This window comes from Daldinia caldariorum, assembly GCF_022478825.1.
Source record: "Daldinia caldariorum strain CBS 122874 unplaced genomic scaffold F4812scaffold_3, whole genome shotgun sequence".
Lineage (NCBI taxonomy): Eukaryota > Fungi > Ascomycota > Sordariomycetes > Xylariales > Hypoxylaceae > Daldinia > Daldinia caldariorum.
This window is the reverse complement of record NW_025953039.1, coordinates 2,535,064-2,558,453: the sequence shown is the minus strand read 5'-3', so window position 1 is coordinate 2,558,453 and position 23,390 is coordinate 2,535,064. Positions and strand designations below refer to the sequence as shown.

At 46.4% G+C, this 23,390-nt stretch overlaps 6 protein-coding genes and 1 non-coding gene across 7 annotated transcripts; 3 read left to right on the top strand and 4 right to left on the bottom strand.

Moving 5' to 3' along the window:
- Nucleotides 1-676: 676 nt before the first annotated feature.
- F4812DRAFT_t46 lies at nt 677-783 on the bottom strand. The gene has a single exon. It is a non-coding gene; the product is annotated as a tRNA-Arg (tRNA).
- Nucleotides 784-1,206: 423 nt separating this feature from the next.
- F4812DRAFT_419621 (uncharacterized protein) lies at nt 1,207-2,055 on the bottom strand. The gene is made up of 2 exons (XM_047933361.1): nt 1,724-2,055; nt 1,207-1,672 (listed from the first exon to the last, which is right to left on the bottom strand). Exons 1-2 carry the CDS (start codon nt 1,993-1,995, stop codon nt 1,342-1,344), a joined length of 603 nt encoding a protein of 200 aa, XP_047793272.1. The 5' UTR covers nt 1,996-2,055; the 3' UTR covers nt 1,207-1,341.
- A 161-nt stretch (nt 2,056-2,216) lies between these two features.
- On the bottom strand, nt 2,217-4,125 carry F4812DRAFT_419617 (DUF1774-domain-containing protein). The gene is made up of 5 exons (XM_047933360.1): nt 3,791-4,125; nt 3,662-3,717; nt 3,314-3,474; nt 2,845-3,247; nt 2,217-2,777 (listed from the first exon to the last, which is right to left on the bottom strand). The coding sequence occupies exons 1-5, from the start codon at nt 3,807-3,809 to the stop codon at nt 2,556-2,558; spliced, it is 861 nt and encodes a 286-aa protein (XP_047793271.1). The 5' UTR covers nt 3,810-4,125; the 3' UTR covers nt 2,217-2,555.
- A 4,510-nt stretch (nt 4,126-8,635) lies between these two features.
- Nucleotides 8,636-9,628, top strand: F4812DRAFT_283970 (cysteine dioxygenase type I). The gene is made up of 3 exons (XM_047931060.1): nt 8,636-9,003; nt 9,071-9,320; nt 9,378-9,628. The coding sequence occupies exons 1-3, from the start codon at nt 8,791-8,793 to the stop codon at nt 9,497-9,499; spliced, it is 585 nt and encodes a 194-aa protein (XP_047793270.1). The 5' UTR covers nt 8,636-8,790; the 3' UTR covers nt 9,500-9,628.
- Nucleotides 9,629-10,409: 781 nt separating this feature from the next.
- Nucleotides 10,410-14,245, top strand: F4812DRAFT_419610 (SNF2 family N-terminal domain-containing protein). The gene is made up of 7 exons (XM_047933359.1): nt 10,410-10,593; nt 10,650-11,571; nt 11,626-12,188; nt 12,254-12,547; nt 12,602-12,721; nt 12,803-13,437; nt 13,492-14,245. Exons 2-7 carry the CDS (start codon nt 10,705-10,707, stop codon nt 13,713-13,715), a joined length of 2,703 nt encoding a protein of 900 aa, XP_047793269.1. The 5' UTR covers nt 10,410-10,593; nt 10,650-10,704; the 3' UTR covers nt 13,716-14,245.
- A 1,817-nt stretch (nt 14,246-16,062) lies between these two features.
- F4812DRAFT_419603 (carbohydrate-binding module family 50 protein) lies at nt 16,063-16,970 on the top strand. The gene is made up of 3 exons (XM_047933358.1): nt 16,063-16,289; nt 16,368-16,452; nt 16,553-16,970. The coding sequence occupies exons 1-3, from the start codon at nt 16,193-16,195 to the stop codon at nt 16,845-16,847; spliced, it is 477 nt and encodes a 158-aa protein (XP_047793268.1). The 5' UTR covers nt 16,063-16,192; the 3' UTR covers nt 16,848-16,970.
- On the bottom strand, nt 16,971-21,670 carry F4812DRAFT_419602 (heavy metal translocatin). The gene is made up of 3 exons (XM_047933357.1): nt 20,729-21,670; nt 20,610-20,663; nt 16,971-20,530 (listed from the first exon to the last, which is right to left on the bottom strand). The coding sequence occupies exons 1-3, from the start codon at nt 21,330-21,332 to the stop codon at nt 17,583-17,585; spliced, it is 3,606 nt and encodes a 1,201-aa protein (XP_047793267.1). The 5' UTR covers nt 21,333-21,670; the 3' UTR covers nt 16,971-17,582.
- Between the last annotated feature and the right edge of the window lie 1,720 nt (nt 21,671-23,390).

Sequence of the window (23,390 nt, the reverse complement as noted above, 5' to 3'; positions counted from 1 at the left end):
AGGTACCTCTGGTTAAGTACCTATCTATAGGTATCCGATCCTTCTTAATGTTAGCGTTGCATTTTATCTAGTGCAACTCAGCATCCCGACTGCCCGTTGTCAATAGTATTGTATTGTACCTAGAAAAGTTTAAGATAATAGAACCATTTAAGGGTAGTATCATTATTCATTATTCAACTAGCTGCGACTTTCTATAGTGGACCACATTAGCTGCAGTGCTGCACTGCTCTGTCTCTCAACACTCAGTATTAGATTTTAAATGAAGACAAACACTCGCACTGAGATTGAAAATGTACTCTTATGTTGCATTCTCTATGTACCTATGTACTTAGCACTGCGCAAGTAATTGATTGTCATATAGATAGCATTAGCTACCTGGTATTCGTAAATGCATTTATCCTGCATTGCTTATGAAATTGTGTAAAGTGCAAAAGAATAAGGCAGAGAAACAGTCGTCGAAGAAAGCATTGACCTTTTGCCGGAACATAGCATGAACACGTCCCACAAGAAATAGTGCATCGCATGGATTTTCAATGCAAGGCAAGTCCTACACAAACGAGAGAGAAAAAAAAGGGCGAAGGTAAGAAAGAGCAAGCTTGAAAAGTAAGAGAGAAACACCTCAGAAGAAAAGTAAAAAATAAAATAAAAAACAGTTTAAAAAATTGGCAAAAAGATGCGACCACCACGGGACTCGAACCCGCAACCTCAGTCTTTCACTACCTAGAAATGAACGATAGACGTTATTTTTAGGAGGACCGCGCGCTACCATTGCGCCAAGCAGTCGGCTTTCTGGTTCGTAGGCACGATCTTTTTCGGATCGTGCCACGAGCGACTGTTCGCTTGGAAACACGGCGAATTATTTACGTTTATATACGTTAGTTGGTTTAGTTTGCCACGCTAAGTTGGGGGGTAAAAAAAAGTCCATTCTTTGTATGTGTGTGTGTGTGCGGGGCGGATCGTTAGTGTGAGACATATGTAAACCCAACTGGGATGGAACACTGACTGACTGATTTGAGCGACTCATTATTTGACCTCAGAAAAAAAAGAAGGCCGGGTACTTGGCACGGTAGCAATCTAAGCTGCCCATGCCGGCCATGTTGGGGTTGGCTTGCAAGGTTGTTCATTTTAAGGTTTGGCGATTTGGAGAATTTTGGAGGGGTAAAACGATGCAGAGTATTGTGTGTACAAGTACCTACAATACAGCACCTAATAAAGCTGCCTTTGTACTATGTAATACACTGTAGGAAGGTGCTATTCATATTCAACATTTATCATTTTACAAATCCATGAAAAGTCCATAAGCAATTTCTCATCCTATTATACATACAATAGGTACTCGACTTAATCTACCCCGGATACGTCGTCGTCCGGTTCTCCCCAGAACGTCACACACGTAGCAACCGCATAATCTCCATCGTGGCTAATACTAAGCCGCCCGTACATATCCCCGGTGCCATGACCTTTTATAACAGCCACGGGCGGACTAGTTTGCCTTGGTTTTTCTATCTCTTGAGAGTCCGAAGGTGAAGGGCTCTGCTCTGCCATAGGATGACTAGAAGACCCTTTGTTTCTTAACGATTTGGCTAATTGGTGTTCGTAGGTAATTGTTATGTCGTGGAAGGTGACCCTATAAATATTACAGGCTTTTATAACAGCTTCCTTTGCAGCCCACCTAATATTCATGTGTAAGTCAAAATGTCAAAAGAAAACGTTCTATACCAACCTTCCAGCCATAAATCTAGCCGCATCCAGTATGGCAAGATGATATTGCCGGTCGCGTTCACCATTCGAGTCGTTTGAGGACGGTTTAAACTCGTGAAATACGGGTTCGAGGACTTTAGACGATGCGCGAACAGCGTTTATCTCCTCCTGGGTCAGGACACGACGAACAAAGTTTACACCCCGGTTTTTGGTTAAAAGACTATAAATCCTTGGGATCCGACATATATCGGTGCCGACCCCAAATGAGAATGGGAATTTTCTAAGAGAAGCCATCGTGTAATCAACTACCTAGGAGATAGGTACCTGTTACTGCTAATTGGAAGTAAGTTGATGAAAAGAATTGTTCTACTACAACACGCAACGCAACGGAACGCAACACCTAAAACAATAATTCGAAATGATGACCTAATCTTAATCGCCAACCCCCAGAGAAATAAGAAAAAAAGGAATTTCAAATATTTTACCTTTGTCGTGTATAGGTATTTCTGTTCTGATTCTTCTACATTATCAAATTTTAAATTTATTTTTAGCTATGAATTACTATGACTGACTGATAATAGCTGATAACTGGCGACTTGTAAACTTGCTGGTTTTTTTTTTTTTAAGTGCTCATGACTTTGAAAGTCTCGCTTCCCGTCTTCCCGATCCAACCTAACACCAATACTGTCGCACCAATCAAATCCCTTCAAGCAGCCCGAAAACGATAGTAAACGGCATCCATACATTGTTGGGATGAGGAGAGTTTTTCATTATTATAATCCCCTTTCTCACACATACTTCTTCATAAATCCGGTGAGAGATTTCTTAGGATCCTTATCCTACAATGGGTGCTCTTAGTTCTCGCCAAGTAGCGGTGCCCGCTCGGTATCGGCGTCGCGCGCCGACGCAACCCTGGCGTTTCTTCCGGTGGGCACGGCAACTAAAATAGTAGCCACGAAGAGGATCGCCATGATGATAAAGGCGAATATCCACTGGAACGCAATAACCTGTCGAAGGAACTGTGAGACGCCGATGGCCGCTGATAGGACACTTAGACTGAGGCCCATGGTGTAGTCCTATGAAGCGTTTGTTAAACAACCCGAACATGCAAATTGAAAGACATAAACTAGTGGTAAGACTAACCTTGTAGATAACGATGTAAAACAGGCCGTACACCAGAATTGACCAGATGAAAATGTTACCAAAGATGCGCGCGACGAGCGAGGCAGGGTGAGGAACCATGATGGCTCCGTTCCAGTAAATTGCGACAAACGTCCAGGCCAACGGGCCCGAGACGACGGGATAGTGGATGAAGCGAGCGTAGCCCGGGTGTCGGAAGTACAGCGACGTCAAGTTAATGAAGTTGAGAATGATGAACAGCTCGGCCCAGCCGAACAGCGAACGCACGAAAAGCATCACAAAAGCAAAGTGGAACAAGTTGTTCAGGATGAAGTGGCTTCCCACTGCGCATGCTTCGTTTACACGATTGACATTGCCGGAGAAGAGGTGTGCGATGTAGACGCCCTGAAAAACGAACAGTACGATCCTGAAACATATACATATTAGGTCGACTGTCTGGTAATGATGGGTACATCATGCGCCTATGGCTTACCAATAGATGCTAGCGATGATATGGTTCATCCGGAAGGCCGTCTGGTACGCATAGTTCTGATGCCATATTTTCCGGTGAGGCCAGACGCCGTCATGGGGCGAATGAAAGGTATAGTATACCGAGACCACGATCGATAGCAACCAGGTGATAATCGTCAATAACTTGTCTGTTACGTGTTAGAAGTGCCATACTATCTCCTTCATACTTCACTTTCCCAACAGGTGAGTAAACAAAAATTAGAAGCAAATTATAGCATACTGCGAATAAGTCAGCTCGGTTTGTTGAAACAGTATACATCACACAAGACCATACGAGCTAGCAATAGCTGTATATAAGAAGCTGTTATACATACCAAGCAATGATAGTGTTCTTTGTATGGGTATCGCGTTTCGCGAACGGGTTTACTAACAGCATGATCAGTATAAACTCCAACCAATATCCTCACTTAACAATCCATAATTCAGAGTATACACGTACTATGATGAATCCGTTCCATTATGACAATAACTTTCCTTAGTTTACAACCGATTCGTGTAAGTGGACAAAGTAAGTCAAGTCAAGTAAATAGAGACAGCCGGCTGTAGATTGTACTATCCAGAATACAAGGCAAAATCCCGAAATATCCAAAAGAAATCACAGGGAAATAATAGCAGAAAATTTTAAAGGAAGAGAAAAAACGAAAGCCCAATGGAGTTTTAAACTACGGACATTCGTGGTTCAAGCGTATAAATCATGACAATTCGACAATCTTCAAGGTGGTCTAGGCTTTGGGGGATGACGATGGTGGGGTCCCTTGTTTAATGGTTTAATGCAGCATTGGGAAATAATGTGCGGGGGAGGCTTAGCGGGAAACGAAGAGAGAGTGGTGACGTCGTGCCTGAGGAAGAGTCTAAGACTAGGTACCTAGGTAGGTACAGGTACCCAAGGTAATTCCTAACCTCTATGTCCTATATTATGTACCTACAATACCTAACATCAGAAAGGAAATCCTCACCGAGTTTCGATGTACCGCTGAAGCAGGATTTTCTTCGCAACCCTCCTTGCATCTGCGAGCATGAAACACAAACGCGAACAGCCTATGAACGAGATGCAGCTACCGATCTCTGTTCGCATTGCCTATAGGTTAGGTAGGTATATGGGCTGATACACGTAACGACGAATCAAGACGCCAAAAGTATTTGCCAGGACGCAGGACTAGGGGATACCGTATCATCAATTACAGGTATTTACTTAAGTAGTGACATGTAAAAAAAGCTACCTATCTCTGTATGTAAGTGACTAGACGAGACAGAGACGGGGATGAACAAGTGAATGTATTAGGTAAATAAATAAGTATGCAAGTAAGTTGCGGATGCTACCCCCTAAAGCTGAAAGCTATGCTACGTCTACTAGAAAAAGAGAAAAGGAAAAAAAGAAAGAAGAGAAAAATCTATGACGCTACGTTGTTACACGCACGGATTACGAACCGCAGACGTAATACCGCACCAGACGTAGTAAGACGATCGAGATGGGTTCCTTGTCACGAGGAGTAATTAAAGGCCAGGAATAGTTTAGACGCGGCTTGAGGATAGGGGGATTGGTTGGTTACCTTAGGTATACATAATATACTGCCTATTAATGCTAATAGGTTATGTAGATCGTTTGCGGACGGGAGAGGCTTTGTTCGGATATCGTGCACTATCTAATGCAAGCCCAACCCTTACATAGATCTACCTATGCACTACATAGTACATATTTATTGGTATGTATATATTGTTATACAACACCTCAACATGTCGAAACGAACAAAATCGAATTAACTTAACTACCTAGGTACCTTAATGCGAGTAAAGCTTCTTCAGCAAAAGAGGGAGCATTTGGTCCGGCTTCAAGTATGAAAACCAGATACTTATGTGGTGCGACGCGAGCAGGCAGCTCGAGCTCTTCGTAGCATCGATTACAAGTTTGGTTCTGGGATTTGCTTTGAAGCTTGATCGGGACGCAGCTGCGTCGTTTTTCTATTGGTCGGAAACCTCCCAAGCTGCGGGGTGAGGCGAGAGACACTGTCGCATCGCGACCCTTTTGGCCCTTGGTCCTTCGGGATTTTTTATACCTAATACACTACCTACCTACCTAGGTACCTAAGGAAAGGGAAGGATTTGCTTATTCTCCTGCCCTGCCGCCGTGGCGTTGGGTTTCTTGGTCACGGGGGTTTTATCGTGTCTGCGTCTGCCTTGGAGAGACGTCACTATAGATGATGGTTACGCCTTACGTAGGAGTGAACAGGACGACTTTGCTTGGCGTAGGCGTTTTCTTCTAGTCGTAACCAAGTAGTAGGAGAACCCTACCTCCATGAACAAGCCACAGCGTCAACTTATAGGATATGACATAAGAGAGGCAATTAATGCATAGGGTTACTCTATTTCTCCCTGTTGCGTTCGAATCTCTCGAATAAACCCCATTAGCCACGCCCATCCCCAGGATTAGTGACTTCCTCTCATGGCAGTGCTGGTAGCGGATACAAATAGACCTTATACTAGAATTCTATTGTCGCTAGTCCTCGTAATGATACTAACTAATTACAGCCGTAAGGATCCTATTTAATATCTAATAAGACTGAGTTGCCCTCGAGGTACCTCCGAGCGCTTTGTGGAGTATAGTCGCGGGGAGCTATCGAGGATAAGAGTAGCATCTCAGACCTACCTATACTCCGAGAGAGTTGATCGAGTCGTCTCACTAAATCCTTCTTCCTCGCAGCACTACTACATATGCGAAAGGCAGTATCTTCTCAGGCAGGTACCCATCCTAAAGCCCTTGTTAAGTACCTTTTATTAGGCCATGATGGCTTTGTCGTATATAATCTCAACTTCCGACACGCGTTGACCTTGCTAGCAAGTATCTGGTTGCACTGATATTAAGTATTCAAGGGGTCCGATGTCGTGAGATTTGCCTAGGTAAATACCAGGGTCCTGGGAAACACGAGCCTTTCTCACCACTATGAATCCTCTCAAAACACACAGGGGCGAGTTAGTAGCAAGGTACATGGGATATTTGGGATGAATCGTAAAGCCACTCCCTGCTGGAAGGCGGCGTTGCGTAAGCAACGATATGTAGTGGGCAAAAGGATGCGATACCGTAGACTGATCTAGGATAAGCTCACGTCCGAGAGAAGAGATGGAGGGTAAGTATCCTAAAGTAATTTCAACCACTCATTATTATCTAAAGGTATACATACGACTTGGTCTCATAACATATTCGTAGAACTAGAGGGTTACTTCCAGAATCTAACTAGTCCCATGGTTGAGTATAAAAACACAATTTCATCCAAGATTTGAGTTATGCTGCTATGCATAGGTGAACAAGTCAATTCTCTTTGATGGCGTTGCCTCGATTTGCTTTGGGACAGCGCGGGACGGACAGACAATTTAAATGAACGCGATCAGATGTAGGTATTTTCTTGGGGATAGAAATCAGCGGATTAGGCGCTCTAAACCAACCCGTATGCTACCCACCTTCACCTTTATTTGTGAGTGACCTTTTCGCTTTCCGCGCAGTCGCTCGTAAAATATGGGATTGACGACAGTAGATACCTAGGTATACATATCACTTCGCTCGGGAGCTTGCGGCGTACTACATCGACCCTCCAGAGTTGGTGGTTGAGTAGGTAGATAGGTTAAATAATTCAAAGTAACCACAGACTTAATACTTACGAATCATTCTCTACCTATACCAAAATACCATAATAGATGTACGGACTAAAACTACAGCCTGGTAGGTATTCACCGGTGAAGTGCGCTTTATATTGAGCCGCCTGACGTAGGTGTGCGCCGGGGCTCGTAACAATCAAAGTTGCGGTCGGTGAAGAGCCCATGCTACTGCAACTACAGCCCACTAGCCAAATACGAAGACCATCAATACAGCTAGGGCACAGAGTAAATATTGGATTCGATATTCTATTTTAGACCTGCGGTCTGAATTCTAGAAACAGGTTTCAAAAAGGGGTATGCGAAGCTCAAAATATCAAAATTCAATTGTGTTTATTCGGTCTAGGGTTATTTTGAGTTCCTATGTTGAGCACCCTGATGGCGGTCAGATCATGTACCGGTGGGATGGCGTTGTTGTTGTTGTTGCGCATGAAGAGTTTGGCAAATTTGGTTGTAGACATGAAATATTCTATCTATTTCCGGTGAACATTTCATTGTCGAGCACCAGGCCGGCGATACCAATGTATATGTAGTATTGAGGAGTATAATAACGATGCAAATTACTCTTTACTGTAATACGTAGACTATGAGGGGATGAGTATAAATCAAGACCTACCTCTCTATCTCGGAACTGTTGGGGGAACAATTTACTAGGCAATTCGCCGACTGATAAACTTACCTAAGTGGGTGCCCGCGCAATATTTTTGCGTCTTACCGAGCCTTGTTTTTAGCCGTTTGCAACGTAATATGTAGCGTCTTAAGCCAATCATTGGTGTGATATAGAATGCATATGCTTCCCCGAAAACTCCATCGGGGTGTACCACAAGACTGACCGCTGGCCGGCTGCGTTGAACAGGTGTAGTGAGGGGCAGGCGATTTCAAGATCGAGATTAATTGTGATAGTACCGGCCCCAAAGACATAGAAAATCTTTCCACGTTCCCCGACAAGATCTACAAGTTGTAGGCGCGAATCGTGTCTTGGCGTTCGAACCGTTCATGATAGCATAAAATCCACGGCTCTTCTGCAAATTCCCGTACCATCCGGCGTCTCATCGAGCCACGTTTCTCTTTCTAAGGAACGGTAGTCGGCGAAAGATGTAGTAAAGTCAAGCAGGCTATCAGTAGGGATTCACCGGATTCACCCCTTTGGTGGGGTTTCGGTGGACCAGTTCTTTTTCGGCTAGGCCCAGCTCTTTCATGCCCCTTCTTCTCGACTTGTTCTAGAAAAAAATGCATCCGATTGTCACTTCTTTGAGATCGGGGGGAAATGTCCCAGAAAGCCCATGTGTTTAACAGTTTCAGTCAAAAGAATCAGTTTTAGTGACAGTCTTCTGAAAACCAAAGTATCAAACCCAATTTGTCCTGGAATGCTCAAGGATATGTGTTGGGAAACCGGGAGACGGGAACAACCCATGATTAGGTACCTAACGTCCCAACGTCCATGTCGGAACCAACCTAAAACCAATCACAGAGGATTGCGTTAGTTATCAGCTGACCTGTCCTTCCATATCAGTATTTGAGACGATAAGGGAAACTGCAGGTGAATCTGTCTCCGGATATCGGCAGCGCAACCGACGGTGTTTATTTGTAAAGGAAAAGCGGAGTTAGAAAGTCACAGCATCCCAAAAGGTACTGACACCAGTGTCCCCCGCTCGTGTCTTTATAAATCAAAGCACGATAAACTTCATCCACCTAGAACCTCTTCATCCGGAAGCATCATCATTCCATATCCAATACCACTTCAAGTATCATTAGTAGACAATATATCGTCCTAGGAAATCCGAAATTGCTATAATGAACCGCTTCGAGCAACTCGTCCAATCCATCAAGGAGGAATTAGGGCCGTCCTCCGGCCTGACTTCTGCTGATGTGAACGTGGACCATTTAACATGTATGATGGATCGATATATCTCCGACGAAAAGGAGTGGTCCAAGTTCGCATTGGCGGATGCCAACATGGCGTATACCAGGAATCTCGTTGACGAGGGAAACGGCAACGCAAACTTGGTAAGCGACAGCGCTCTGTCTTTGTCTAGGTTGCCAAATATCCATAACGACGTACTGACCGAACCAGCTCGTGTTAGTTTGGACTCCAGGGAAGAGCAGCCATATCCACGACCACGGTAAGGCACATTGCCTGATGAAGATCCTCCGAGGCAACCTCACCGAGACTCGATACGACTTCCCCGACGGTGATGATAAGAAACCGATGCAGGTCAAGTCGGAAACGGTGCGGAAGGAGAACGCCGTGGCCTATATGGCCGACGAACTCGGACTCCATCGCATGTCCAACGAGGGAAGCGACTACGCCGTCTCCCTACACCGTAGGTCCCCCCCTTTTCGAGAATAAACATTCCGAGCCGCTTGGCTAATGTTGATAGTATACACACCACCGAACGTGGCCAAGAACGGATGCAACATCTTCGACCCTAAGACGGGGAAGATGACGCATATCTCCAAGTTCGGCAACTATTCAGAGCACGGGCGGCGGTTGGAGAGCTAGAACACTTGTAAGCTATGAAGATATTATTATGAAGAACTTGTATGGAGTTTTGGGAGAGGCTCTCGGTGTCCATTGTCCAAGGTGTTTTCCTTGGCGAAATGAGATTAGGTTTCCTTTTGTCAACTTGACGGAAGTAATGGTTATGATTATCCCCTCTGGCTATGAATATCCTTGAGAGAATGTTGTCACGTAGACTTGACATAATAGACTTGATATAGTCTTGATTATCGCTAGAGGAATCTAAGTACCTAGGTACATCAGGTTCCCTGTAGAGAGCAATCAAGAGTGTTGAGATACTTCATACGATAGTAAATCAAATAATGTGCATCTGTCGTTTCGTAATTCAAGAAATTATTTGAAAGACTGGAAGACGAGTGAAGTTGAAAAAAAGAAGAGAAGTCGTTGGGTTTGCGGCTCTTTTCGTAATATTTGCATTCTTCTATCATGTTGATTTGGCCTAGCTCGGATTGCACCATCGCCATGTTGTTTCATTCGTCGGGTGTTGATGATGAGACCTTCACTTTTGCCGTACTGTTTGTTTACTGTGCTGGAAACTGTGCCGATATCCGTTGTACAACTCCTGCTATAGAAAGCTTTCCTTATGCAAGTATAATGAATGCACTAGTACACTAGGTACCCAGGTATCCGACTAACCGATAGGTTCTCCTTGGCCAGTTGATCCTGAAAAGGTAGGTCAAGCCAAAACTGAATAGCTTATTTATGTCCACTAAATATTCATAACTTGCAGACTGTCAAACAATAGCAAAGGAAGGAAAGCCCATGGCCCGTCTTTACTGCCAGTAATAATGGAATCTTTGCGAAACGTGCAACTGCCTGATCGTCTTATCAATGTTGTCATAGGTGATGCTGTAGCTGCAGAGGCCCTTCCACGAGTTCGTCACGTGAGTACGAGAAGCTTAGACCTGTAAAGAGTGTACATAGTAAGGAAGTCGCGTTTACAGTTTACTGTTTGCGCGTCAAAACCATCAACTCTTTTTTTTCTCTTTTCTTCTTCACATTTTCTCTTGAGAAAAAGTGATCTGGTCCAAGATACCTCGTTTTGTAATTGAGTCCACACAATTTTTACCTTTGACGTAGGCACCTCCTATGCATATGCTGTTTTAAAATTTAGGTTGATTTTATTTCACAGAACCACTTATAACGTACATATTGTCGTTATTTTTGGGTACCCTGTTTCACCCGTGATGCCGCCAGCCAAGCGTCGCCCTAATGCGCATCCGGCGGGACAACCTCAATCCAAATCTGCCCGCCCTAACAATGCAGCTTCTTCGCAGTCTTCAAGTCAACTTATTGACCTCACGGCCCCTCCATCGTCTCTTGGTCATGCCAATCGGCTACCACCAAGATCCGAATGGGCCGTGATTGATGATGATGAAGGCTTTCCTGACCCGAGTCAAAGCAACGAAGATCCTTCTTCTTCCTATGAGCTCTATGGGACCTTAGACAACAAAATCGTAGGCATTCGGTATTACAACGGAGTTGTAAATCCGGGCGAGAAGGTCCTCTTGCGCCGCGAACCCGGCAACCCCTATGACAAGAATGCTATTCGCGTTGATAATGCCATGCGGAATCAGATTGGACATATACCTGCCACACTTGCGGCCAAGCTTGCACCATATATCGATAGCGAAGATATCATCCTAGATGGTGTTCTTACAGGCCACAAGGAAACTTTCACTTGTCCTGTTCGTCTATTTTTCTACGGCACTAGTGACCCTAGAAACCGTCTCTTATTAGAGGAGAAACTGAAAGCAGATAAGCTTCTGAAAGCGACACAGCTCAAGGCTACTAGAAAAGAAGCAGAAGCCCAAAGGAATGCTGCCATGCGTCTGAGATGTAATGCATCCACCGTAGGCTTGGGAACTGAAGAGGAAGAACAGGAACGGGAACAGTCACTCCAAGAATTGGCCGCAGGCAGCGAAGCCGTACAGTTTAGAGGTGATCTTCGCTCCGTCGACGTATTCTCGGTAGACGAGGATGCTCTTTCCAAGCTACCTAAGGCGGATCAGCCCGCGACCATCAAATCAACACTGCTGCCATACCAACTCCAAGTAGGATATTTTAGCTTCTTGTTTTTGTGTTTAACGTGCTAATGGTCATTATAGGGGTTAGCTTGGATGATAGCTAAAGAGAACCCGCAGCTCCCTGCCACAGGTTCAAAAGAAGTTGTGCAGCTTTGGAAGCGTCATAGCAGCGGGAATTTTCTCAATTTGGTATCCAACCATATTACTAACACACCACCACAATTGGTCTCAGGCGGTGTGCTTGCTGATGACATGGGGTTGGGCAAGACCCTCCAGGTCATCAGCTTAATCATGTCGAGCGGCTTTAGTGACGGTCCGACTCTCATTGTTGCGCCAGTAAGTGTCATGAGTAACTGGGAACAGCAGTTTGAACGACATGTGCAGGAAGACCAGCGCCCCCGAATTTTTAGATATTATAAAGCTGGAACGTATTCCAAGGATGAAGTTTTGAAGCACGACGTCGTCATCACGACTTACGACAAATTGCGCAACGATAAATCAAATAAAGGAATATTATTTTCGATAGAGTGGCGCCGGGTAGTTCTAGACGAGGCCCACGCTATTAGGAACTTTTCGACTTCCAGGGCTAAGGCCGCATTCGAGCTGAAGGCCAAATCTCGTTGGATGTTGACTGGCACGCCAATGTAAGCCTATTAGAAAAAGTCTTAGTTCAGTTATTTCGTTGACGATGCTGACGTGCCATTTATAGCGTCAATTCGCCCAAGGACTTCTTGTCGGCTCTGAAGTTCCTAAGAATGACTGGAGGTATCGAAGAGACTACATTCTTCGTAAACATGATTGACAAACCTCTATCCAGTGGTACAGAAGGGGGAGAGAATGAGTTTAAGCTCGCCAAGCAGCTATTCCAGTCGTTGACTCGAGACCTATGCCTTCGTCGGAGGAAGAATATGAAGTTTGTTGACTTGAAACTGCCTGCCAAAACCGAATATATCCATCGCATCAAATTTAGGAATGACGAGAAGCAGAGATATGATGCTTTGTTGTGCGTATTTGGATTCACTTTAAGCCCGCTTAAGAAATCGCTAACCAGCTCTAGGTCGGAAACTACGAAAGCGCTGGAAGCGTATCAACAAGAAAGAGGAGGTCAAAACAACCGTCAAGGTCCCCAGATACGATTCACAAGTGTCCTAGAAAAGCTTCTTCGTCTCAGACAATTGTAAGTGCTATTATGATGAATCGGAAATATTACCATAATACGATCATCATGGTCTGTTCTAGCTAACTCCCGTATTTACAGATGCTGCCATTGGACATTATGTGGAGGCCGGGTGAAAGATGTCTTGCGACCTCTCGAGAACAAGAAAATTGTTGATTTCACTCCGGAAAACCTCAAGATTTTACAGCAAGCTCTTTTAGCTGCCAATAACGAAGGCGAAGAGTGCCCGATCTGTACCGATGCAATCAGCATTCATGACCCTATTATCACAGCGTGCAAGCACCGTTTCGGAAGGCCTTGCATTGCACGAGCTCTAGAAAGAGATAAGAGATGCCCCATGTGCCGCCAGTCGTTGAGCTTAGAGGCCATTGTTGGACTCGAACCAGTAAATACCGACAACCACTTTGACGGTGATACACGAAGCTCAAAAACGGAAGCTCTGGAGAAAATTTTGAAGGCAAGGCTCGAGGATCCGGAGTCAAAGGTTGTTGTCTTCTCGCAATGGACTTCGTTCCTCGAAATCATCGCAAAGCTGCTAGATGATGCCGGATACAAATACTGCCGTCTCGAAGGCTGGATGACAGCGACTCGACGCGATCAGTCCATAGATGCCTTGAATAACGACCCGGACACGCGTATCATGCTAGCAAGTCTAGCCGCAAGTGGCGTCGGCTTGAACCTAGTAGCTGCCGATACGGTTATACTTGTAGATTCCTGTAAGTCTACCCAACAGATGCTTTATCATATTCGTCTTGCTAACTGCAACATAGGGTGGGCACCAGCTATCGAAGACCAAGCCATCGATCGCGTGCATCGCCTTGGCCAAACACGTGAGACAACAGTCTGGAAGCTAGTGATGGATGATAGCGTCGAGGAGCGCGTTCTCAACATTCAAGCTAGAAAGCGAGAGCTAGTCAGTCTAGCGTTCCAAGACAAGGCCAGAGAACAGAAAGACACAGGTCGCCTAGACGACGTTCGACAACTGCTTTCATAACATGATCTCTTAAGGCTCCTATTGTACTTATGGCAGGCTTGGTCACTACATTAGGAAATACGTTCTGGTAGGAATGGCGGCGTGGAAAATAGATGGATGAGGGGTTAGATCTAGAGACTACCCATTGCTGCAAGGCAGGATCCTTGTTTTGATATGGCACTAAAGAGTTTTGTAGATCAGTTATCCGCCAGCTCCAGGATACTCTCGCTAGATAATTCCTAGGTACAGCTGAATTTACTTCCATTCCTTTATCGTATTTAGCGAGATATCATATCAGCGGTTTCTTTAAGTGAGCTGAGAGACGTTAAGGGCTGAGAGATTCGGGGCAAATCTCCGAACGTGCAGTGTACCTGTCTTGAAATGTCAACGTTACATGGGATAAGGTACACTACCTAAGGTAAATACGATGACATATCGTAATACTGTAGCCTTCTCCGCCGGCCAACCTGGATTGCGGGGTGAGTGGGCAGTGACCGGCAAGCCAGCAACAGACGGGCGAGTGATGTATGCACGATGCCAACGCAAATACGAGGTCAAGTGCATATCACGAACTAAGAAGTATCTTTGTATACAACTCATACCAATCCACAAACAGCCGATTCTTAACAAAGGAAAAAGAAGAAGAAAAAAGCCTCGCTGTAAAATTCGTAGCAAAGTTGCGAAGCTGAGTCAGACGGCTGAATTACGTTTGCTTTTCTTACGTTCGTGATAGTAACACAGGAGAATGATATAGTATATGATGTTGTCACTAATACATACATCGTATCCAATAGAGAGATGGTGGAAACTCCACGTGGGTACGGGTAGAGAGGATGATCTACCTATAATCTATTATTGTTACTATAGTGCTAGGTTAATACGATATATAGAGACAACGAATCAGTAACTCCACCGGCTGAACTCACGCAAAGCGGTAGGCTAGCCCTTGGCGGCGGGGGCTCGTGTTCGTTTCGTTAAGGGTGGCGCGACGAAGCTCAAAGTTCAGTTCAGCTCTACCTTAGCTTGGCAGCTTTGGCTGGGCCTGATGCGACGTTATTTTAGGTATACATAGTAGGAAAAGAGGAAATACTACCTCGTACCTAACTGCGGGGAACTCTGCTGCTGTAGCTTAGGTTAGGTAGCTACCTAAGGTTAACAAAAGCGGATAAAATCTCTCGATCCCATTGCCCGAACGAGAACTTTCCTCGGACAGGAATGGAAAAGGGAAGATACCTAGGGTAAGGGATAGGGCCGGGAGAAGCCGGTGTGGACATGGGTTAGGGTTACATCGATCGGAGTACGGGGAATGAAGAGAGAGATGAAGAGGGAGAAAAAGATAGAGAGAGGGTCGGGTCATCCTGGGTGCCACGCGATGTGATGCTAATGCGTTCTTGATCCTTCCACGCAGTTGCGATGTCGCGTAGGGCTTTTTTTTAAAGGCTTCTATGAGAAGTTCTATAGGACTATTACGTAGTAGCCATGCTCATACTATAGTACCTTATACTAGTCATATATGGGGTACCTAGTTATACAGCAACTAATAGCTACGATGTAATATAGTATTACATACCTGTATTACATATCGCGAAGGGTGTGAGGCTGACCTGACCCCTCGTAGAATCTAACCGGAATGGTTAAAGTAGTCTCGCAGATTGCAACATCATGTTGCCATCGTGCCATTTTTCTATGCCTTTCTCTCTCAGCTCGAGACGAGAAACGCTATTCGACAGAGCGATTCTAAGTGGAATTATATCCATATTAAACTACCACTGTTACTACTACTATAGTACCATACAACTGCTACGCCTCAAGATAATGTAACTAAAGTTAGCTCTCAAGACTTGAAATACGATTTTTATCAGGCCAAACAGCCAACTTAGCTCTGCGGGAGCTGCGGCATCGACTGCCGGAGAAGCGCGACATTAGTTAGACGATGATGATGATATGTACCTAATGTAGATTATCAGCGTGACCCCTCGTGATACCCCGTTAACGGGATCGTGTTGAGACAGACAGGCATATACTATGAGGTAGATAGGCTAACTACCTGAATAATCACCTAACTAACTCTGTATGTATCATTCGTGCCTTATGTCAATGGAGTCTTTACGATGCGGGTCTTTGACGATGCGGGACCAATCCCCGCACTATGTCAATATTACGATAGGACCGCAACATCGTCTTGCGGTTTCTGGTCATATGGATGGATCTTGGATCCGAATAAGGCGGAAACGAACTCATCATGCTCAGGGCATCGTTGGAATGCCAAGGTTCCGGTAAGCCCGACCCAGCTCGGCCGTGGTTATCTCGTTACGTCTCGCGAGAAAGGTGTTCCAGCGACGTGTATATATAAGAGCCTCGAGCCGTCACCTCGTTCACCATTCCGGAAGATGTCATCTTCAGCACTCGCCTTCGCCACGACATACAACATAATCTAGAACCAACAGTAACATCTAACATAGATCTAATAATCTATAATCATTAATCTTCAATCAACAATGTACGCCCTCACCACCATCGTCTCCGTCCTGGCTCTTGCCGCGAACCAGGTCCTCGCCATGCCAGCCGTCAAGTTTCTCCGCTACACTTCCGAATGTACGTGTTTACACTAGCCCCCCCATCTCGCTCTTTGTGGCTTTAACTCGGAGCAGCTAACATATCTCTCCCTTCCAGGCGCTTCGACTTACACCGTGCTGTCGGGTGACACATGCAACGCCATCATTAGCAAATTCAACAACAGCTTTACTCTAGACCAATTGTAAGCCCACCCCTCCCCCATTCCCCTCACCCCCCTCTTTCCCACGAACCCCCTCAAAACATACATACCCAACATAAGCTAACCCCTTCCCCTTCCCCAGCTACTCCTGGAACCCCGAAGTAGCCAAGGACTGCTCGAACCTGTGGCCCGGCGAGCAGGTGTGCGTGGCGATCCAGAAGGAGCCCAGCCAGCCGGGCTGCCCGGCGCCGACGGCCACGGGCATCTCCGCCAGCTGCAACGCCTGCTACCACGTCGTCGAGGGCGACAACTGCTGGGCCATCACCCAGTCCAAGCACATCTCCCTCGACGACTTCCGCAAGTGGAACCCGTCCATCGACGCCGCCTGCTCCAACCTCCAGCTCGGGTATAACTACTGCGTCGGCGTGAAGGCTTAAAAAGGAAAGGGGGAAAGGGGGAAAGAAAAGGAAAAGGAAAAAAAAAAAAAAGGAATTGCCTACCAGGTACCTAGGGAAGGAGGTATAGCCGGGGAGAGGAAAGCAGAGCGGAATGAGAGTGATGCTTGTGACGAGGTTCACGTTGCAAGTTGGAAGGTGGAGGATCATGAATGAGGAAACGATCGAATGAATGAATGAATGAATGGCTTTTTATAACGACTTTTTACGAATACCAGTTTAGTTGAACTATCCTTAATTTCAAATTCCTACTTCGTATTCAACATGAGAAAAAACTTCATCCGTCGATTTCTCACGAAGCTCACGTTAGAAAGGAGAAACAAAGTGAAATAGGCATGAGTTTCGCTTATTCGGTACCTGTTAGTGTTATCATCTAAGGTCCTGTAGCTAATCATCCTTAGTTCAGCTGCGAATCAAAATGCTACCTAACCCTACCTAGGAGGTAGGTAAGCTATCTGTAGAGACTGTGATGTCATGTTAGAACATGAAGCAGAAGTTCCGAACTCATTCGCAAATCCAGTTAAATAAACAGGGACCGTGACCGGCGCTATAACCGCGAATCCTAGGTCTGAAGTATAACCATCTCGTAACTCACAAGACTTGTTGCTACTGGAGGTCAAGCAAGGCCAGGCCAGGCCAGGCCAAAGAAAGTAAGGACTCTGGGGTCAGACAGAATACGACGCCCAAAGCTCATCCCCAAGTATATCTACCCCTCCTTCAAACCCTAGCCCAGCGCAGACTGACGGCAACAACGACGACAGGCAGCACGCTGACCAGCTCGCCGAGTCCAGCGAACTCGGGCGGGATACGCGCATTCTCTCCAGCGTTGACGAATGCCCCGGTCGCGAGCAGGATTGCGAACAGATTGTACACGAAGCTCCAGCCGAAGTTGAAGGCGACGCGGCGCACGGCGGCCCGCGACACGTCTATCATGGTGAGCACGCCGCCGAGCGAAGGCCGCATCAACACGACGTCGGCTGCCGACTGTGCCACGTCCGTGCCTGAGTTGACGTGCACGCCGATGGTAGCCTGGGCTAAGGCCACGGCGTCGTTTGTTCCGTCTCCTACGAAAATGACTACAGGCTGCTCCTTACCGTTCGACCCTGTCTGGTTTCCGATGAGTTCTTGGATGTACGCTCGCTTGTCCGCAGGAGAACATCGGGATAAAGCGTTCTCCGCAGGAATTCCCAGCGAAGAAGCCACGGCCTGAACAGCGCCATCGTCGTCGCCGCTCAGCATTGACACGATTATGTTCCTCCTCTTCAACTCTGCGACAGTCAATTTTGCATCTTGTCGGACAGTGTCAGCCAGCCCAAAAACGACCACGAGGTCGGATCCGATTGTCACGCAGAAGGCGGTATGGCCTTCTGATAGAACAGCTTGCACGCGAGGGTCAGATCCAACACTAAGCCAGCGAGAGTTACCAGCCTTGATGGAAAGCCCGTCGGTATAGCCTTGTACTCCTTTACCAGGGAGGGACTTAACCTCATTAGCCTTGGCGGCAATGACCCCTTGAGCTTTCAGGTGAGCCGTGACAGCGGATGAGACTGGGTGATTAACGTCTGCCAATAGGCCCAAGATCTTTGAAGAAACATCTTGCTTCGCTTCCGAGAGATACTCCTCACTTATAACAGAGAGTTTACCCTCCGTCAGGGTCCCAGTTTTGTCAAACACGACATGTGAAGCCTTGTGGGCGATTTCTATAGCCTCGCTCTCTTTGAAAACCAAACCTCTCTCTGCGGCAACACCACATGCTATCACGATAACCATAGGGACGGCTAGGCCTATAGCACATGGGCACGAGACTATGAGTACTGTGATGCCGTATGTTATTGCCTGTGTTACGGCCTCGCTCCCCGACTTCCCTTGAGTGCGAACTCCCACGGCAACCCAAGCGATAAACGTGATCAAAGTCAAGGAGATAACGACGGGGACAAAGTAAGATGCGATCCGGTCTGCAAGGTCTTGAATCTTGGGTTTTGATAGTTTAGCATCGTCGACCATTGCCGCAATGGTGCTAATTGTATTTTGCCCTGGTAGCTTCGTAAGGCGTACTGTAACGGTGCCGGGGCCATTTAGTGACCCGGCAAGGAGAGTTGACCCCGGCTTCTTCTCGATAGGGCGCGATTCACCTGTCAACATCGACTCGTCTACTTCTGTTGTACCAGAGACGATAATACCGTCTGTAGGAATCTGCGTATGAGGAGCGACCTTGAATTCATCGCCATATTGGAGTAGTCTGGTGTCTATACCAATTTCGGTACCGTCATCTGAAATTAGGACTGCGGTGGAAGCTTGTAGGGACCGGATAGAGATGGACTCGACGGCTTTCTGGCGAGCAAGAGCGCTAACCCACCGCCCAACCATGATCAGGGTGACCAACAAGGTGCTCGTTTCAAAGAAGTTACCCGTTGATAGCGGCTGGCCGGCAACGAGATAACCAAATGAAACGACCGAAAAGGTGTACGCTGCCGTGGTACTCAAGACGATCAACAGATCCATTTCGACTACCCTGGAGAAGACTAGACTTTTCAAAGCTTTCGGGTAGAATGGTCCCGCAATGAAGATCTGGACAATGGTCGCCAGAGCTAGGGAAACACCACCATATACAATCGGACGCTCTTCCACCGGAGCCCATGCTAATACTAACACGGGTATGGTGAGGAGTACTGAAGCCAGTGTCATCCAGCCCATATGTCGAACATGCTTGCTCCCTGCAGCGATCGCGGGATCGGCCTGCGGAGGTGCAAGAGTAACGGGGCTCTGGAATCCGTGATTGATGAGGTCGCGGGCGCCAATGACCTCTGGCTCGAATGTAATGCGAACGGTCTTTTCATCCAGGATATCTACGTTTTCTACTCCTAGGGGCGTGGGCTGCTGAATAAACTGTTTAGCTCCTCCGACGGGAATAATGTCCAGCGTCGAGCCATGGGTTGCCATTCTCTCGCATTTGAATTCAGTCGTTCTCTCAATATGCTTGACAATATCGTCTGGGGTGGCCAAACTGGAGTCTAGTTGAAATTCAACCCTGGCCATAACAAGGCTTGTCTTAAGATTCTTCACAGCATCGACTCTACCCAATGTCTGCTGTAGTTTAGTTTCGCAACCTGTGCATGTCATTCCAGTTATACTGAGGACGATACGCTCAGAACCAGAAAGGCCTTTCTCAACATCAGCGACCTGAACATCTTGGCTCCCAGTTATTTTCGAAGAACTTTCGATCACGGTGCCGCTACTCTGTTGGCAACAACTTCCTTCAGAGCTTGCATTCCCGGAGCAACAGCTCGATACTTTAGCAGGTTTAATTGCGGAAGGATTCTTTGCTCCCCTACAACAACCCTTGTTACAGGACGTGCCACCTTGGGTTTTGGAAGTCGAAGATTTACGTTCCGGGGACTTCGCGCAACAATCTACTGCGACCTTTGGTGTGCAAGTTGGCGCTTGTTTCTCCTGGGATTTAGGAGATTTAGGACGGGTGGTTCTCTTAGGCCCCCGCTTCCTTTCCTCCGAAGAAATATCACGAGCCGTACAGCACGACTCCTGACCCAAGGCAATGAGCGCCCTGCACAGGCATCCAATAGCTGCAAGTCTGATCTCATATTTTTCGCGAATCGACTTCTCCTTAGAAGATGAGATACGGCTAGAGCTTGAATTTGCATCATCACCTAAAAGTCGAGTTAGAATAATTATCTAAACCTAGGTGCGTACTTAATTTGGGCAGCGAGCTAGGTAGCTGATACTGACCTTGTCCCCTTTGGATGGCAGTCTCTCGAAGTACGAGCCGATCGATACACGTTGCTAAGTAGCATCAGCTTTTTTGCCGTGCTCTCGCATAGGCCGATATAGTGCTCAAAAGGACTTACTATCACAACACGGCTTCGGTTTACCCTCGCAGCAAGTGGCCTCATTAGTTTCAGGCTTTCTAGTCGAGCAGCAAGCGTCTTTGCAGGTATCCTGTGGAATATCATCTGATGGCCCATCAAACTTCCCATCAATATCTCCCTCGGCATCGCAGCAGGAATCCTGGCAGCATTCATCGGCTGCTTCTACGAGTTTGCAGCAATTGTCCTCGATGCCTTTATCGGCTTTAGAGCCGCAACAGCCTGTTGAACCCTTGGGTACTGCTGCATTTTCGTCTTTGTCTCCACAGCAGCTATCGACCTCCTCATTAGGCCTGCAGCAGGTATCTCGACAATCGTCGACGGAACTTGGCTTCGCTGGCTTGCAACAATCGTCGGGCTCAATAGCGCCGCCGGAAGCTTCACAGGCGATAGAGCAGCAGTCTTTGTTCTCCGGAACCGGTGGGTTGCAAAAGTCATCCACTTCACCAGCCTTTGCACTATTGCCATCACCGCAGCATCCCGAACTACAGCCAGCATCCTCTACCTTTGGGGGAGGAGCAGCAGGAGTGGGAGCAGGAGCGCTACAACAACCAGCGGTGCAGCAGCCTTTCTTTGATTCGGACATTTTACTTGTCTTCCCATTGACAATTCGGATATGGAAAGGGTTAGAAGAAATACTGAGTAGAGGTAAATTGATTGATCTTATATTTATTTGTTGGCGGTGAGACAAGGATGAAACAGGAAAGGAAACTTGTTCTTTAAGAAAAAAAGAAAAACTGCGAACTTCCGATTGTTGCTTCCGTGCTTCGGCACCAGCAGCGAGGGGTAACGGAGCACAGTCGTACCTACCACCGGCAACCTCTCTTCGCCGGAAAGCGGGCAATTTTATGGGTAATTGCTACAGTGGGAGGAGGTATTGCGTCTGTTTGTCTAGTATAGCACCTACCTAGGTACCTAGGTCCTACAGCCTATAGCACGGAGTTAGTTTTAGGGGGTTGCTGCGGGCACTGTCCTCCGAAGTCGGCTGGTTCTAGCTGCAAATTCACCTGGCAGCTGAAGACATCTCATTCATTCGTCTTATTTCATTTGCTTGCAGCTGAACTGCCCAGCTCACTTTCTCAACTCACAAATTCCACAACATGATACAATATAATATGAGACTCAATTCATACAGATGTGATAATTAACATAGGAGTATTAAGATAAGACTCATTTGAATTATGCTTCATAAAGATGAAACTAGATTATATCTCTAGTTACACTCACAACTCATCAGTACTGACAAATCATCAATGAAAGTAAAAGTTTCACTCATTATGAAAGATCAAATTTCGCAGTTGATTTCATCGAAACCCCTCTTACAGCCAATGCTGTTGTTAGGTAGTTAAGCTATGTTACACTAAATTTTGTTATTGCTGACTTTGTAGATATCGTCAGCTTCGACTTTAACAAGCTTCAATAGACAAACGAGATGATATCTACGGACTAATATCGAAACTCTCAAAACTCACCAGAATCAAGTTTATGAACCGTTTCGATTCAATTTTTCAAAACGGTAAGTAAAGTGCATTTTTCACCAAAGTATCTCCAAGTACTCGTCAAGACCGAAGTGTAGCTACTTGAGAAAAGTCGGCGTCGCCGTTTTTCAATAGTGCAATCAATCCTCGATCCTCCAACATCAATAACTCGTAAGAATAGCACCTCTTGCAAACGTGATCATGAGGTTGCTTCGTCCATTATTTTATTATTATTATTGTTATTTTTTTCTCTCGTGATCTTACAAGATGGGGATTGCTAGCAACCCTTCCTCCACTCCCTACCTGCCTAATACACTCACTTCATATTGAGGTATTCTTACAAGACTCGCGATGACAATGACACCCAAAGTTAGCAAATATTGAAAAGTGTTGGCGGTTAGCTATGTTGAACAATAAGAAAAAAAAAAGAGTAGTTTGATGTGGGTTGCACAATACAAACCCCGATGTGACACTGTAAGATACAGATAGGTATCTTACCAACCTAAGGTAACTCATTGGCGCCGACCCCTCGCATACGCATGCAAGGCTACCGGCACGTCCAACCCGCCGCATTAGACGGGAAGCCGAACCAGAAACCTAACGCCGACGGGATCGCCCTACAGATAGCGGTCCACCCGTAGCACACCACACAGCTTTGGCTGGGTAAGGTAGGTAGGTACAATAGCTGCATCATCCAGGGTAACCGTGGGGGGGCGGATGGTGGTCTGCAAGCTAGTAGCAGTAAGAGTTGTAGTTGTTGGCGAGCAAATATCCCCATCGTCCCAAAACGGTTCGCTGTGTCTTTCAACATATGTAATATGCAGTGTGATTCCAGGTCGTGTGCGTGCATGTGCGCGCGCAAAGCGCTTGATAGACGGGCGAACGGGCGGGGACGATCTGATCGTATGCGATGTGATGTGTACCTAGGTAGGTAATAGGTCATGTCATGTCATGGTATGATATGGTATGGTATGTCATGTAATGTCATGGCCATTACCAGAGTTGCCTTTCGACCGAACCCTACCTCGCCTCACCTTACCTCACCCGAGGTGAATGGTGTCTGTCATTCAGGAGCATGTGCTTGTATGTGTGCGTGTGCGTGAGGGAAGGGGATGAGAAGAGCAAAGACCGAGTCTCGAAATGAGGAAAATTGAAATAAAAAAAAT

Coding starts and splice junctions, on each gene's coding strand:
- F4812DRAFT_419621 (XM_047933361.1), bottom strand. CDS start 1,995: ATGGCTTCTCTTAGAAAATTCCCATTCTCATTTGGGGTCGGCACCGAT. Junction 1,673..1,723: donor GCTAGATTTATGGCTGGAAG/GTTGGTATAGAA, acceptor CATGAATATTAG/GTGGGCTGCAAAGGAAGCTG.
- F4812DRAFT_419617 (XM_047933360.1), bottom strand. Junction 3,475..3,661: donor ACACTATCATTGCTTGGTAT/GTATAACAGCTT, acceptor GTAACAGACAAG/TTATTGACGATTATCACCTG. Junction 3,248..3,313: donor ATCATCGCTAGCATCTATTG/GTAAGCCATAGG, acceptor TATATGTTTCAG/GATCGTACTGTTCGTTTTTC.
- F4812DRAFT_283970 (XM_047931060.1), top strand. CDS start 8,791: ATGAACCGCTTCGAGCAACTCGTCCAATCCATCAAGGAGGAATTAGGG. Junction 9,004..9,070: donor GAAACGGCAACGCAAACTTG/GTAAGCGACAGC, acceptor TGACCGAACCAG/CTCGTGTTAGTTTGGACTCC. Junction 9,321..9,377: donor CTACGCCGTCTCCCTACACC/GTAGGTCCCCCC, acceptor TAATGTTGATAG/TATACACACCACCGAACGTG.
- F4812DRAFT_419610 (XM_047933359.1), top strand. CDS start 10,705: ATGCCGCCAGCCAAGCGTCGCCCTAATGCGCATCCGGCGGGACAACCT. Junction 12,722..12,802: donor CTTCTTCGTCTCAGACAATT/GTAAGTGCTATT, acceptor CCGTATTTACAG/ATGCTGCCATTGGACATTAT. Junction 13,438..13,491: donor GGTTATACTTGTAGATTCCT/GTAAGTCTACCC, acceptor ACTGCAACATAG/GGTGGGCACCAGCTATCGAA.
- F4812DRAFT_419603 (XM_047933358.1), top strand. CDS start 16,193: ATGTACGCCCTCACCACCATCGTCTCCGTCCTGGCTCTTGCCGCGAAC. Junction 16,290..16,367: donor TCTCCGCTACACTTCCGAAT/GTACGTGTTTAC, acceptor TCTCCCTTCCAG/GCGCTTCGACTTACACCGTG. Junction 16,453..16,552: donor AGCTTTACTCTAGACCAATT/GTAAGCCCACCC, acceptor CCCCTTCCCCAG/CTACTCCTGGAACCCCGAAG.
- F4812DRAFT_419602 (XM_047933357.1), bottom strand. CDS start 21,332: ATGTCCGAATCAAAGAAAGGCTGCTGCACCGCTGGTTGTTGTAGCGCT. Junction 20,664..20,728: donor ACCGAAGCCGTGTTGTGATA/GTAAGTCCTTTT, acceptor GATGCTACTTAG/CAACGTGTATCGATCGGCTC. Junction 20,531..20,609: donor TGCCATCCAAAGGGGACAAG/GTCAGTATCAGC, acceptor CTCGACTTTTAG/GTGATGATGCAAATTCAAGC.